This window comes from Corvus moneduloides, chromosome 5, assembly GCF_009650955.1.
Source record: "Corvus moneduloides isolate bCorMon1 chromosome 5, bCorMon1.pri, whole genome shotgun sequence".
NCBI lineage: Eukaryota > Metazoa > Chordata > Aves > Passeriformes > Corvidae > Corvus > Corvus moneduloides.
In genome coordinates, this window is record NC_045480.1 from 28,469,741 (window position 1) to 28,484,433 (window position 14,693).

General features: G+C 42.7%; 1 protein-coding gene across 1 annotated transcript; it reads left to right on the plus strand.

The window, feature by feature from the left end:
* Positions 1 to 46: 46 nt before the first annotated feature.
* PAICS (phosphoribosylaminoimidazole carboxylase and phosphoribosylaminoimidazolesuccinocarboxamide synthase) lies at positions 47 to 10,226 on the plus strand. Its single transcript, XM_032108300.1, has 9 exons — positions 47 to 158; positions 1,027 to 1,224; positions 3,791 to 3,969; positions 4,641 to 4,820; positions 4,910 to 5,023; positions 6,830 to 6,913; positions 7,017 to 7,197; positions 8,166 to 8,324; positions 8,997 to 10,226. Exons 1-9 carry the CDS (start codon positions 140 to 142, stop codon positions 9,161 to 9,163), a joined length of 1,281 nt encoding a protein of 426 aa, XP_031964191.1. The 5' UTR covers positions 47 to 139; the 3' UTR covers positions 9,164 to 10,226.
* The last annotated feature ends 4,467 nt before the right edge of the window (positions 10,227 to 14,693 follow it).

Here is a 14,693-nt window from a genome sequence, read left to right on the forward strand (position 1 = left end):
TGGCGGGCGGCGTCGCTGCCCGCTGCCCGGGCTGCCCGCCCCTTCCGCCGGCCCCTTCTTACCCCGGCGGCTGAGCCCGCCGCGTGCGCTCAGGCTCTCTCCTGTGCTCTAGGTGCCTGCGCCCGCTCCCGCCGCAGCCATGGCCCCCGCAGCATCAGGTAACCGGGCGGCCGTCGGGGGTGGGTGGGTCGGTCGGAGGTGCCGCTCTCGGGGGGCCGGTGCCCGCTCAGCGGCTTGGGGTGTACGTGCTTGGGAACCAACTTTTTCCCCGTGTAGTTTTAATTTTTTTTTTTTTTTTCTTTCCCCCCTGTGGGTAGTCGCTCATGCGCGAGGGTGGGCACGGCTGCAGGAGAGGCGGCGAGGGGCAGCTTCAGGCGCAGGATGCTGGGGGCGGCAGCCGCCGCTCGTATTGCGGAGCTCCGGGATTGCCCCGAAGTTTGAAGAAAAGAAAAAAAAGAAGTGGCGGGGCTCTTGGCCGCCCCTCTCAGGCGGCGGCTGCCCGGGGCGGTGGGCGGCCGGGGCACCGCCTCCGCCGGAGCTGCCCGGGGCGGTGGGCGGCCGGGGCACCGCCTCCGCCGGAGCTGCCCGGGGCGGTGGGCGGCCGGGGCACCGCCTCCGCCGGAGCTGCCCGGGGCGGTGGGCGGCCGGGGCACCGCCTCCGCCGGAGCTGCCCGGGGCGGTGGGCGGCCGGGGCACCGCCTCCGCCGGAGCTGCCCGGGGCGGTGGGCGGCCGGGGCACCGCCTCCGCCGGAGCTGCCCGGCTGCGGCCGGCGCGACCCCCGTGGCGCCGGGAGCGCCGGGCAGAAGCCTTGAGCGGGGCTTTCGGCCTCGCTGCTTGGGGGAACGTGGCCAAATCGGCCCGCGGGTCGGGGCTCAGCGAGCTCCTCGTGGTCAGGGACCGCAGCGCGGGGTCCTGCTGTATCCCCATGGACTCGAAGGGGGTGGCTTTGCCTGCGGAAGTAAACAAGCCTTTGCGAGGCAAAACTGACCTTTTTGTTTTGTTTTGTTTTTTTTAAATTCCTCTAGACCTGAAACTTGGCAAAAAAGTTAATGAAGGTAAAACGAAAGAAGTGTACGAGCTGCCAGATATCCCGGGATGTGTTCTCATGCAGTCAAAAGACCAAATAACGGCGGGAAATGCAGCCAGGAAGGACCGAATGGAAGGGAAGGCTGCCATTTCCAACACAACAACTAGCTGTGTGTTTCAGCTGCTTCAGGAAGCTGGTAAGTATTTTAAAGGTAGAGTGTATATGTCTATATGTTACAGACGTTATTACAAAACAGTATTGCTTTATAAGAGACTTTATCCTGCCTTGAGGTTCTGGTGGTTTTTTAGTCTCGTCTCTGTTAGTTTTTAATTATGTTTTTTTTTCTCTGGTACTTTAGAGCTGCGCGAGTGACTTGTTCGTTTGGAACGTGAGAGTATCTGCAGTAACCTAGTGTTGCAGATAACTGCAATGTTTCTCCTGCTTGTTTGGACACGCCCCTAATCCCCTCCGCTCTGCTTTTGTTAGTTCTTCCATATCCTACACCTCCTTGCCTTTAACTCCGGGCTGGATGCATCTGCCTTGCTTTACTACATCTGCATGCATAGAACGCACTGCTAGCTAGTGGCACTACCAGACTTTGTCTAGGCTGTGTGAAATCTGTGTACGTAAGCTGAAACATAAAATTAGAGTGTTCCCCGCCCCCTCCCCCCCCCCCCCAGTTGTGTGTTGTAGCAGCATAAACTTCCTGTAAGATTTGCCCCTAACATTTGCAAAGGACCACGTTGCAAAATACATTTATCAGTCTGTATTGAACGTATCAAGAGCTTAATCCTTACTTTAAAAGATTCAAAGTATTTCTGATGCTAGAAGTGAGCTTTCACGGGGCACATAACTAACTTGAGTCACTCAAGTAAGTTTTGCACTGCACTTCCAAAAATGGAGCCAGTAGCTTTGCTTTGAGAAAGCATTTTGAAGTGTCTTTGACTGAGTAGTTTGCAAGTTGCAAAGAGGGATTTGTGCTGGTGATGAGTCTGCTAACAGTACTAGAATACAAGGCACTAGTAAGCTTAGTTAAGACTGCTTATAGCTGTGTGCTCAGTATGCTTTGAAACATTCACACAGAGACTGCTTCAAGTACCAGCTGAGTTACTCTAGAATTGGTATTATCTGTTATAAGGTGTGGTGATAGCTCTCAAACTGTGGAGTCCTAGCATGTTTAATATGTGGGGAAGAGAAAGATGGTTTCTCTAGAGTTTTGTCTCAGCCCGTATTTTAAGAATTACTTACACAGAAATATGTATCAAGTAATTCAGTGTAATCCTGAGTCACTGGCTTTCTTGGGAAGCCTGTTGTGCATACAGTACTAAGAAGCCTCCTAGGTATTTGACTATATTTGCAGCTGATTAAAACTTCTAGTTTTCATTTAGGAACAGTTAGTGAGATGTTTTGCCTAATTCTTGAATGGCAGTAGTTAAGATAACAATTAAAATACTTCATACCCTACAGACTGTGCACTTTTAACATGAAGAAGCCATTCTGTTGACCTCTCAAAAATCTGTGCGTGGCTTGTACCCATAACTTCCACAGGTGCCATGGGAAAACATGCAGAGTAAACTGCAGCTGCATTTTAAAGCAACTAAAGAACTTTCAGGGTTCTTCTCCAGTTTCCTTATTTGAGTGGTGTAAATGCAGATAGTGGGAATGCCTGATTGTAGAGGTAGTTTGTTTGCCTTGCGCAACTCTTCTTTACCTCCTCTTTCAGATGTGATGATTTACGAAGTTCTGTTAAAGTTTCTCTCTCTTTTATAATAGAGCTAATGTCAGCCCAGCAAAAGCACACATCTGCACTGATGAAAAATGTAGTAGTGAACCAGACAGGGGCCTTAATGTGCAGCTGACTATTTAAATCCTTCTGCCTTTGAAGGAAATGCACCAAACTTTTGAAGAGTCAGTGTTCATAGTACATTTTAAGACTTCTTGTTTCTTCCTTTATGGTTCTGGAAGTGGAATGGAATAGAACTGCTTGGTTTGACTGAGTGTAGCTCCTTTGCCTTCTTGTCCTGACAGATGCCGATTGGGCTTGGCAGTTGTCTTGCCCTGGCTGGGGAGAAAGGTGGGACTTTCCTCAAGAGTGAAATTGGAAAAAGAGCCATTTTGCACTTGGAGTGCTGATCTGCATGTTGGCTGTCCCTGTTTAATGTGGGGTCACTCATCTACAATTATGTAGGAAGGTTGACTTGTTGCAGCAGGTTTGAGTGCACATGCTTCTGAATCTTACTGTCTTTTGCCTAAAAAATCACCAAGATCTAGTGTCCTAAATAACTTAGTTTGTGATGAAAGGGACAGGAAAGCCATTCTCTCTTCCCCATCTGCTTTTATGAAGCAAAGTAGTGAAGACTGCTGTGCTCTGTTACTCCTTTGAAAGGCTCCAATTACTGTTTGATCTATAATGAATCTTTCACCAGAGAGTATGGTTAGGTACTTGGTTGCTGCTAATTTGTTTTTTAAACAAGCAAAAATGTTGTGAAGGATAGATTACGGCTCTGTGAACAAAATTAGGATTTCTGAGTTACAAGTGAGAGTTGTATGATAAAATTGGCAAAACTAATGACTTGTGGAAGATAACTGTCTTTTGCAAGGCTGGAGTGGGCTTAAAACACCCTGAAGAGATTCAGTGTGTCCCAAAAGTCCAGGGAAGAACAAGATTCAGGTGTGCTTTAAAAATTAAAGATGTTTGTGACTACTGTTTTAACTGTAGAGTGTGCCTACTAGTGGAACTAAGTTGCTGTCTTTATATTTAGGAATCAAAACAGCTTTTGTCAGGAAACAGAGTGACACAGCATTCATAGCAGCTCACTGTGAAATGATCCCAATTGAATGGGTGTGCAGAAGAATTGCTACTGGCTCCTTCCTCAAGAGAAACCCTGGGGTCAAAGAAGGATATAAGTTTTACCCACCCAAAATTGAGATGTTTTACAAGGTAAGTTTCCTTTCCTGTGATGTTAATCAAACTTAAGCAGAGCTAGAGCTCTGTATTATCTCCTTTAAAATGCTGACAGATAAAGCAAGTATGCTAATGGCTGAGCAATCCTTTCAGTATCACTAGTTTGCCACCCTAATGTCTTCTTGCATTCTTGTCCAGCAGCTGTTTTGTCCAAAGTGCATACAATACTGGCTTACAGCACAATCAAAGAATTATAAGCCAAACTGTACTTGAAAATAGAAAAATGTAGGTGTAAGGGCTTTTTAGGCATAAGCTTAATGCATCAGTTGAAACAGATGTGTTGATATAGTTGAAGAAATTAAAATAAACTACTTGCATGGTGAGGGTAAGTAGCTAGCTAGTCATTTAGGATTCTGAACTCCTTTGGGAATGTGTGCTGAAAGATATATCTGGTGAATTGTAATCTAAAAAAAAAAAAAAGTGTTGTTTGTGGTATACCCTGTCACTCTTAAAGATGGTCAGGTGTTACAGCAAGTGTTTTCAATGTTACTGTCATTTTTTTAATGCTAATCATAAAATACTAGTTTGAAGCCTGTATTTGTTACTTGAAAAAAAAACCCACACAAAACCTTATATCATTTAATGGTTATTTTCCTCTTATAGCAAGCTTAAATTACATGATGTATTTGTTCTGGTTTTCTTAACAGGATGATGCTAATAATGATCCACAGTGGTCTGAGGAGCAAATAATTGAAGCAAAATTCTGTTTTGCTGGACTTACTATTGGCCAGACTGAAGTGGATATTATGTCTCGTTCTACTCAAGCCATTTTTGAGATCCTGGAAAAGGCATGGCAGCCCCAAAACTGCACTCTTGTAGACCTGAAGGTATAAGCATCTAATTTCTCATGATCTGGTTTTGACAGGAAAAATACCACTATGTAATTACTAAAATAGGATTCTTACTGTCTTTTTAGATTGAATTTGGTGTTAATGTGCTGACAAAAGAAATTGTTCTTGCTGATGTCATTGACAATGATTCATGGAGACTGTGGCCAGGAGGAGACAGAAGCCAGCAGAAGGACAAACAGGTGGTGCTTTAATCTTTACCTTCTAAGTGAGCAGGGGAGAAGAATGAAAAAAGTAAACCCTACAGTTTTACATCTGCTTTCAGAGTGGCTTTTCTATATAGTCTTATCTTGTTACAGAGTAGTTTGTATGGTACCTCACGTCCAAGCCTGTTCTCATTAAATAGTTTATCTGGTTTATGGTAGAAAAAAAAACCTATGTGTCTATCTTCGGCTGGAATACCCAACAGCACTATTGACTGGAGCTATCATAATGAAGTGTGGGGTTTCCAGGAATGGCTGGGATTTCTGACTTGTGCAGATAATAATAAAATAGTTGCATAACAGATCAGTGAGAAGAATAAAAGCTTTGATTCCCAGGTCTGCCTCCAAGTTTCTCAGTTTATTCAGAGGGGTACCCTCTACTAGCAGAGATCTGGCGATACTTAGGAGGCAACTGCAGTGAGGATGCTTTTCTTTGTTACTTATTTTGGTTAAGCATGAATTCAATAATCTTGCCTCCAAAAGTGTTACTAATAGACTGGGCTCACATATGAGGCCTGCAAACAAGTTTGAAACAGAACTTGTCCGATATTTAAACTTATAGCATTTATATTTCTCAAATATCTCTGAATTACCAGATGAGTAGTTATGAAAGAGCTGGTTTGGGAATGCTGCTGCCAGGAGTTTGTCATGGTTGTTGAGACTAGTAACAGAGACCCTGTGAGAGAAAGTGTTGTAAGCCACAGGGGAAGATTTCAAGGTGTTTGTGGGAGGAAGAGTATTAATTTTAAATTGGGAAGTGGAATTGCGCTGTTGTTTACTTGACCTGAATTATGTAGTAGCACGCTTGAGTGAATTGCTCTGACAGTCCCCTAAAATAAGGTACATGGTAACATCATGTAGAACCTTGGTTGGCTAGTACAGTGCTACTGCAGGCAGTCATGTCATTATAAATCCAATTTTAAAGAAGTTGTATGTTTTTTCTTAAATTTTCCCTGTGGAAAGCTTCCAAAACCTAAATAACCCTTGTGGCTGAAAATCTTGTGTTGTAAATGGCCATAAATTGCAATGTAGAAGGTTGTTTATTCCTGGAATTGCTAGAAACTGTGTCAATATTTCATTTAGGGTATAATAGTAATTCTTATTAATTATGGTAGCAAAATTAGTCTTTTGTGTACCCATACCACATTAACTTCATCTGCTGGTTTTGGCTGGGGTAGGGTTATTTTTCCTGACAATGGCCGGTGTAGGGCTGTGTTTTGGATTTGTGCTGAACACAAGGTTGATAATAAAAAGATGTTTCTGTTATTGCTGAGCAGAGCTTACATAGAGCTAAGGCCTTTTCTGCTTTTGGTACTGCCACACTGGTGAGGAAGTTGGGGGGGGATGCATGGGAGGCTGGGAGGAGACATAGCTGGGACAGGTGACCCCAACTGACCAAAGGCGTATTCCAGACCTTGTGATAGTTTATAACGGGGAGGGTGAAGGAGGAAGCAGTGGTGGGGAGATGGGAGATGTTTAGAGCTGATGGCGTTTGTCTTCCCAAGTCATCATTAAGTGCGACGGGGCCCTGCTGTCCTGGAGATGGCTGAACACCTGCCTGCCTGTGGGAAGCAGTGAATGAATGCCTTGTTTTGTTCTGCTTGTGTGTGCAGATTTTGCTTTGCCTAGTAAACTCTTTGTTGCAACCCGTGAGTTTTCTCACTTTCACCTTTCACATTCTCTCCCTGATCTCTGGCAGGGGAGTGAGTGAGAGGCTGTGTGGGGCTTGGCTGCTGGCTGGGGTTAAACCACAACACTTCACTGCTTTTATTTTCCTCTTTCCAGTCCTATCGGGACCTGAAAGAAGTGACTCCTGAAGCACTGCAAATGGTTAAGAGAAACTTTGAATGGGTTTCAGAAAGAGTGGAGGTACCTGTTTTTATGAACAACACATCTAGACTTTGATAACTGAATGCCTTCAATCCTGTTGACTGCTTTTATTTCCCTCTTCCCTCTCCACTCTTTTCCCTAGTTGCTTCTAAAAACAAAGAGCCAAGGTAGAGTTGTGGTGTTAATGGGATCTTCTTCTGACCTCAGTCACTGTGAAAAAATAAAAAAGGCATGTGCAACCTTTGGAATTCCTTGTGAATTAAGAGTGACCTCTGCTCACAAAGGGCCAGATGAAACCCTGAGGATCAAAGCAGAATATGAAGGTAAATGCCAAGAAATACTGATTTGGATTGACACAGCATCATGTTTCAGAATGACTTGGCAACTTAAAAGATTTATGTGGGATTTTTCCATTTTTTGTTAAACAGAACACCAAGCTGTTAAAATTCTGTTTCACACTTGCTAGTAGCATGACTGCTCTAAGTAATTTTGGAGTAATGTATTGTCGTACTGCCCAGCCACAACTGCCATTACTTGGAAGTCTAACCTCTGCTTTTATCCCAGTACTAGAACTGCTTTGCCCAAGCCTTGATCATGTTAATAGATTTATTGTAGCATCTTGCTGGTGATGCTAGCCTTTCTGAAACTAGAACAGTTTCTCTAGCTGACTCAATATTCTTATGTGTTATATTAGGCAGATGTTGCTCCCACTGTGTTCTTCTGTTTGATGAAAATGTTCTTGCTTATTACTTTAGATGCCATGAGAAAAAGATACTTGCTTTAAATTACTCTTTGCCAAGAAAGCTTAACATCTCTTCAAAATTGTTTATAGCCTAGCAGAGGAGATATAGGAATTATTTATTTTTGTGGGAGTATACACATTCTACATATACCATTCTACTTGGTGAAACTACGAATGTGGTAACCATAGTTAAAACATTCACCTTGAGGTGAACTGTTTCAGATTTAAGGAGAGCAACACTTAAAGATGCCAGAGGTTTAATGGCTATGTTCTCTACAAAGCTAAGCACCTCTTCCTCTGATGCTAAGACTTCCTCTCAGAGTGAGAAATCCAAATTTCAGCTATGCTAAACAGTAGCTGGGATTTAAGGATGTAAATTTCTTAGACGATATTTCTGTAAAGGAGGAAGTTGGATACAAAATTTTAGTGCAATGTAATGAATTTGAAGAGGTAACTGCAAACACAATTGTGAACTCTAAAGTTCCCATGAAAGCTAGTTGTAGAGAACAAGGTGGATTGCTTATCTCTGAATGTCTTCCTTCCCACCAGGAGATGGAATCCCAACAGTGTTTGTTGCAGTAGCTGGCAGAAGCAATGGTTTGGGGCCAGTAATGTCTGGTAACACTGCTTACCCAGTTATCAACTGCCCTCCACTCTCAGCTGACTGGGGTACTCAGGATGTGTGGTCCTCTCTCAGACTACCCAGTGGTAAGATGATCTTCACCTTATGCTCTTGTTCTGATCTAGTTCTGTTTTGTTGTTGTTGTTCTAGTGTACACACACGGGGCAAAGCATTGGAAAAGCAGCTGGATCAGTACCAAGCAAAGTCTGTGGAATTAAGTCACGTACAGTCTGATTTCTTAATGGGAGAAAGCCCAATAGCGCAAAGAATAAATAGGAGTAATCTTTTAAAAAAGTAAACCTTGGCTTATCCTTGCTAAATGTTTCATTTTGAAATTAAAAATAATATTAATGGGAATTTAAATGATTTAATTTTGATGCATTTTCCTTATGATCAAAGATCAAATAGTATCTTTCTCAACAATCAGTGTAGGTAAGACCTCAACTCTTAACTATTAATTCAGGGCATTTTTACCTGTATGATTTTTAATTTTGTTAGTAACTTGAGTAGAGGCCCAAAAGTCTGTTCCCTCTGTATAAGGGAGTCATTTGCATGATGATAAACCACAGCTTTTGGTTTAAAGTGCCACAAGGCAGTCATATTAGAAGTAATGGAAAATGTGATGCTTCAGTGGCTTTAAAACTGGATCATGTGGCTCCTGGAGGTTAAAGCAAGCCTTGTCTTAAATTATTCTTCAGAGAAAATGTTTTGTTTGACTATAAACTATGCTTTAGTAAGTGGCATTCTCTTCTCTGCAGGTCTTAGCTGTCCTACTACTCTGTCACCTGAAGCAGCTGCCCAGTTTGCGGCCCAGATATTTGGGTTAAACAACCACTTAGTGTGGGCCAAACTGCGATCAAACCTGTTGAACACCTGGATCTCCTTGAAGCAGGCTGACAAAAAACTTAGAGAATGCTCCTTGTAAGTCACACTAACAAGTAACTATTATTAGTTACGCAGTGATAATGGCGTGTGCGTATTCATTCATGTTAGGATTTACCCTTGGATGAGCTCAAAAAGTCCTGCATCATTTCTTGCAGAAGAAAGCATTGTTAGAGCAGAAGAGGAAGTCTGTTGTGTAGTCATCCTTCCCTTGTGTATTTTTTTAATATAACAACTAAATAGAGATGGGGAAGTAGTATTTTAGGTATGTCTTTCTGTTGCTCCAGAATGGTGCTGTTCTGCTTTTAGTCTATCCTGTTAACTACTATGTCAAGAGAATGATTTGGTGTGATCTAAATAGAATTCAACTAGTCTTCTGCATTTCTGTAACAGTAACATTCTCCCATAGTATTAATGTATGTCTTGAACCTTAACTGAACTGGACTGCTGCCTAAAGCCAGTGTTGATGGTGTTCCTGCTTGCAATGATGGCATGCTTTCTTTAGCAATAAAATGGCAATATATGCTGTATTAATAGGAAAAGAGTGTGGAAAAATGTTTAAAGAGCCTGAAATAAATACATGCCTTATTTTAAAAAATGTATATACATACACGTATCTTTTTAAAAAATGTGTGTGTATATTTACCCCATTGATATCTTTTGGAATGATGTGATGAAATTGACACCAATTTGCTTGTTCATAACAAGCTATAAATACAAATGGCTTGAGTGGCCTGTAACTTGGCTTGTTGCCCGTTTGCTCTAACTCTTGCCTAGTCCAGGCTTTGTCCTTTTAAATACTAGGCAGATCTACCTTCAGTAGTCCTATAGGGCCTGTGTGGTGATGTTGGACTGTCTTCATACACTTCAATAACTGTAGCTATTCTATGTCTGTATTTCCTCACTCTGTTTCTGTGGAAATTTTACTGAACTGAACAGGGGAACAAATAATAAAGCAACAAACCACTGGGGGGAAATCTAAGCATGACTTTCTTGTCTTTGCACACACTGGTCTCCTGAGTAGGTAAGATTCTAACAAATATGCAATTACTCAAAATATGTAACACCTATGCTTTTACAATTATAAATAAACTATTGAATGCGAATCTGCTTCATGGAGATTTATTAAGTACACTCAAAAGTAGCTATCAGCTGTGGTATGTAACTTCAGGACCTCAAATTAGGTAATAATCTTGTAAGAAGCTTATGCACTAAAACCTGCATGGAACACAATTAGGTGACAGTCTTCTGGAAGATACTCTGCTACTTGATTGTCTCAGGAATGTTGCTTTGTTCCTGAAGTACTCCTCTGTGATGGTGTGGTAGGTCAGGCTTACCTTGTAGTGTAATTGGATTAAATGCTGCTGCTGGCCTTCACAGGCACTGACCATATCTTGTGTATCTGTATAGAAGAGCTCTAAGCAGTGTTCTCTTGAATGCAACAGCTTAAAATTGGTCAAAGCTTACCCTAAAGTAAAAGAACTGTAACTCTTTTCTTAAGCTCTAGGGCTTAAGAATTAGGGCTTCTAATGAATCTCTAAATGAAATATCAATAATTGTGAGGATTAGTGAAGAACAAAGAAGCTGAAATTCCTTTGTGGCAGGATCTGGATGAGGGCATTTAGTCTAGCAGAAAATTTGCAAATAACATCAAGTTGGGTTGGCATGTTGATCTGCTGGAGGGTAGGAAGGGCTCTGCAGAGGGATCTGGATAGGCTGGATTGATGGGCTAGGGCCAGTGGTATGAGGTTCAGCAAGACAAAGTGCTGGCTCCTGTATTTTGGCCATGCTAACCCCAGGCAGCACTACAAGCTGGGGGCAGAATGGCTGGAAAGCTAGCCAGTGGAAAAGGACCTGTGGGTGCTAGTCAACAGCAGCTGAACATGAGCTAGGTGGCCAAGAAGGCCAGTGGCATCCTGGCCTACCAGCAATAGTGTAAGTGGTAGTAAGTAAGGCTGGGGAACTGATGATCCTCCTGCACTGGTGTGGCTGCAGCTTGAATGCCGTGTCCAGTTCTGGGCCCCTCACTTTAAAAAGGACATGGAGATACTGGCACATGTCCAGTGGAGGGCAACAAGGCTCATGAAGGGTTTAGAAAACATGTCCTGTGAGGAACAGCTGAGGGAGCTGGGTTTGTTTACCCTGGAGAAGGCTCAGGGAGGACCTCACTGCTCTCTTCAACCCCCTGAAAGGAGGCTGTAGTGAGGAGGGCTTCAGTCTCTCCTGCTGTGCCTGCAGTGAGAGGACCAGAGGAAATGGCCTAAAGCTGAGATGGGGAGATTCGGGTCAGATGCTAGAATTTCTTTTTCACTGTTAGTGTTGTCACGCATTGGAATAGGTTGCCTGGGGTCATGGAGTCACCATCCATGGAGTTGTTCAAAGCTGTCTGGATTTGGTTCTGAGTGATAAGGTTTAGTGCTTTAGGGTTACAGTGATAGTGCTGGGTGGATGGTTGGACTTGATGATCTTAAGGGTCTCTTCCAACCTTGATGATTCTATGATTCTGTACTGTATCTGTGGAAGCACTGACTTTTAAGTAAAGATCCTCAAGACGGGGATTTTTTTAGCAAGCAAACTATTTACTGAGTTAGTACATGCCTGCACAGTTGCTGAGGCACATCTGAAAGCATGCCGTCAGCCAGCTCTCCTGACAAGACAGTGATATTAACTTCAACTAGCAGAAGAATTAATGGGGGAAGAGTCCTTGCTCTTTTGTTGGCTTGGGTGAGTGAATTGGATCATCTTGTAATCAGACAAGCACCAGAGCCAACAACTGCAAAGGCGATTGCAGCATTTCTTCCTCCTGGTGGCAGCAGTCTGCTCACTCAGATGCATAATACACAACCTGAGGGTTAAGTTACACAACAGGTGAAGGTGTCATTTCCTATTGGGCCCTACCCAGCACTACACTGGGTGTTGGCTCTGATGGGTAATCAACCTGACAAGCTTACTAGTCACCTGGCCACCCTAGCACCATGCTGAGATAGACAACTACACTGGTGTCTCTTCAACCCAGAGTGCTGTGCTGTCTGTAGTCTTGCCCTATGCAATAAAAATTATTAATAGATGATGATTTGAGCATTAACACCTGAAATACTGTTTGGTCTCTAGTTAGTTTTCTCAAATTACTGTCACCCTGATTATACTAACTTCATTTGTAAAATTATGCCAATTTACATTGGGCATTAGCATGTTAAATGGTTTAGTTGCCATACAGATGGTCATTCTTTTGGATGGGGTGGGTAATGTTTGGGGGGTTTTTGTGCAGTCTGTATTGAACTCTCAGATGCAAATCCTTGCTTGAGGAGTTGTCTTGCAAAGAAGCACTAAGACACAGCAGCTGACATTAACAGTGTGTTGCTGTGATTAGCAGACAAAACCTGCATAAGTCTGTCATATCTGCAAGGACTTTCTGTAGCTGCCCTAAAGGTCAGCTGTTTAGTTTAGCTGAAACTTCTTCACAAAGCTTTTAATGTGAAATGAAAATACTTCCCCTTGCTTCATCGCTCCAACTATTACATTGATGCAATAGACTAAAAATTGCTCCAGTAGCACTTGTGCTATTTTGGTCCAATTTTAAAAACAATCCTAACAAATTTTTAAATAAGAAAGTGATTTTATCTTCACAGAAACTATTACATAGAGCAGTTAATGAAGTTTATTTGTATTTGGTAAATTGAGTTGGAATACCTGTAATGAAAGTCTTTTAAGCACCTGCTGTGGAACCTAGGACACTGAATTAGATCATGTCCTAGTTAGCAGTTACCTGCTTAACAGTGTATGTTCTTTAAAGATATCAGCAAAGAACTGTTTGGACTTAGCAGAGGGAAGTGCTGAGGGCAGAACTTCTTTTACATGCTTCAGGTACAGGTGAGTGGCACCTGATGCTCAGTCTTACTAACATCATTTCATTTCCACAAAATGCCAACCCCCAAAAAACCCCATTTTGTAAAATGAGGGAAAAATCAGTCATGGCTGCCACAGGTTTGCTCTCCATCCACGACTCAAAGGTTAAAGCATCTATGCAGAACACTGAAGGTATGGTTTTAGTATCTGCTGCCTGTGGGGAGCTGTGAAAGTGAACTGAAGGCCTAGGAGAGGATGTGAGTTAAGACTTCTTGGGGATGGCGTTAAGGCAGTCCCTTTTTAAAGTAATTCATACCCAAAGTAAAATCATGATTGTTCCTTCACTGGAGTGGGCATTTGGACCTTTTTTTACAGGCTCAGTGATTTCTTTAGCACTGCAACTTAATTGTGAAACAGTGGTGGAAATTCTGAGCCGTGGTTTAAAATCAAATCAGAGGTGCCAGCTGCACTGTATTTGGATTGTGTTGCAGTTGGCATAGCCTATGCATGTTCAGATGACACTTCCTGTTCAAAACTTCCAAAAGCTTACACATGAGAACGATCAGTTTCTGGCCTCAGGCAAAAATAAAGTATAAATGTTGTTGGAACATTCAAAGCTTGTTTCAAAGTATGTACTAGAGGAGAAAGTAATAAAAGTTTCATCAAGGGTTAATTAAAAAAAAAAAACAACAAGAAAACCCCCAAAACAACAAGAAAACCCCCAACACAAACTCAGAATTTCCTGCAGAGCTTAAGTGCCTCTAGAATTGTATTGCAGTCGTAGTTCCCAAATCCGTGTTCCATTTGTGATCTAAATGTGTGCATTCAAAGCTTCTCACTGCTGCTGTGCAATGGCTACCTTGGTGAGAGGGACCTGAAGCCACTTAAGCATCTCCTGTTGCACTTTTGCAGAAGCATTTTAGATCTTACAGGGCAAAACAGCCTCTTACCAATCAGCCTTATCAGGAAACACAAAGTTAGTGTTCCAGTTGGAACCTCGAAGCACATCTATCCACACAAAACCTAACATGCACTCTGCATGTTAAAACAGCCACCCTCATTATAAGCAATTTGATCCCCTTTCTACTGGAAGAAAGGACAAAACTTCACCTTTCCCTCAGTTCTTGGAAGAGTGCTTTAACCACCACAGGCATGCAGAGATCTGTGGGAGGGAAGGCAAGATCTTGATCTCCCCTTTTCCCCCCACACTGTCTCAGTTTGTTTCTTTAAATAACTGCAACAGAGCTTGCCTCTAGAGCTTTGGGTTTCTGCGTTGGCAGTCTCATAGCAGGCCTCAGACAGGTCCTGTTATCTTTCTTCTGTATGAATATGATGACTATGAAATGTCAGTTCAGCTACAGTGGGGAACTTTCCACAGGATTTACTTACTGAAGAGTATTCCCTGAGTGCAAAGGCGATCTTAGACAGATTTGTTGTTCCCTGTAGGAGGTAAAATTCAAAACTTCTTTAGGAAGGAATGAAGATGTATTTGCACAGAAGTTGGTAAGAGAATGAACTGTAACAGCTTTTCTCTCTCTCTCCTGTTCCGATGACAGATGTCATCACCAGTAGGAGGATATCTTCACAGAAAAATAGTACAGCAAACAAGCTGCCAGAAGCTCAACAGATGCTTGTGAGTATCAAGCATTAAGTACAAGTCTTTTTCAACGACAGCTTTTCACAGAAAAGAATGGGCTGTCGTTCACTTGGTGCTTCTCAGACTCCAT

Bases quoted from the DNA above. Each gene is read 5' to 3' on its own strand.
- PAICS (XM_032108300.1), top strand. The intron at 1,225-3,790 runs GTAAGTATTTTA...CTTTATATTTAG, and splicing joins TCAGCTGCTTCAGGAAGCTG to GAATCAAAACAGCTTTTGTC. The intron at 7,198-8,165 runs GTAAATGCCAAG...CCTTCCCACCAG, and splicing joins GATCAAAGCAGAATATGAAG to GAGATGGAATCCCAACAGTG.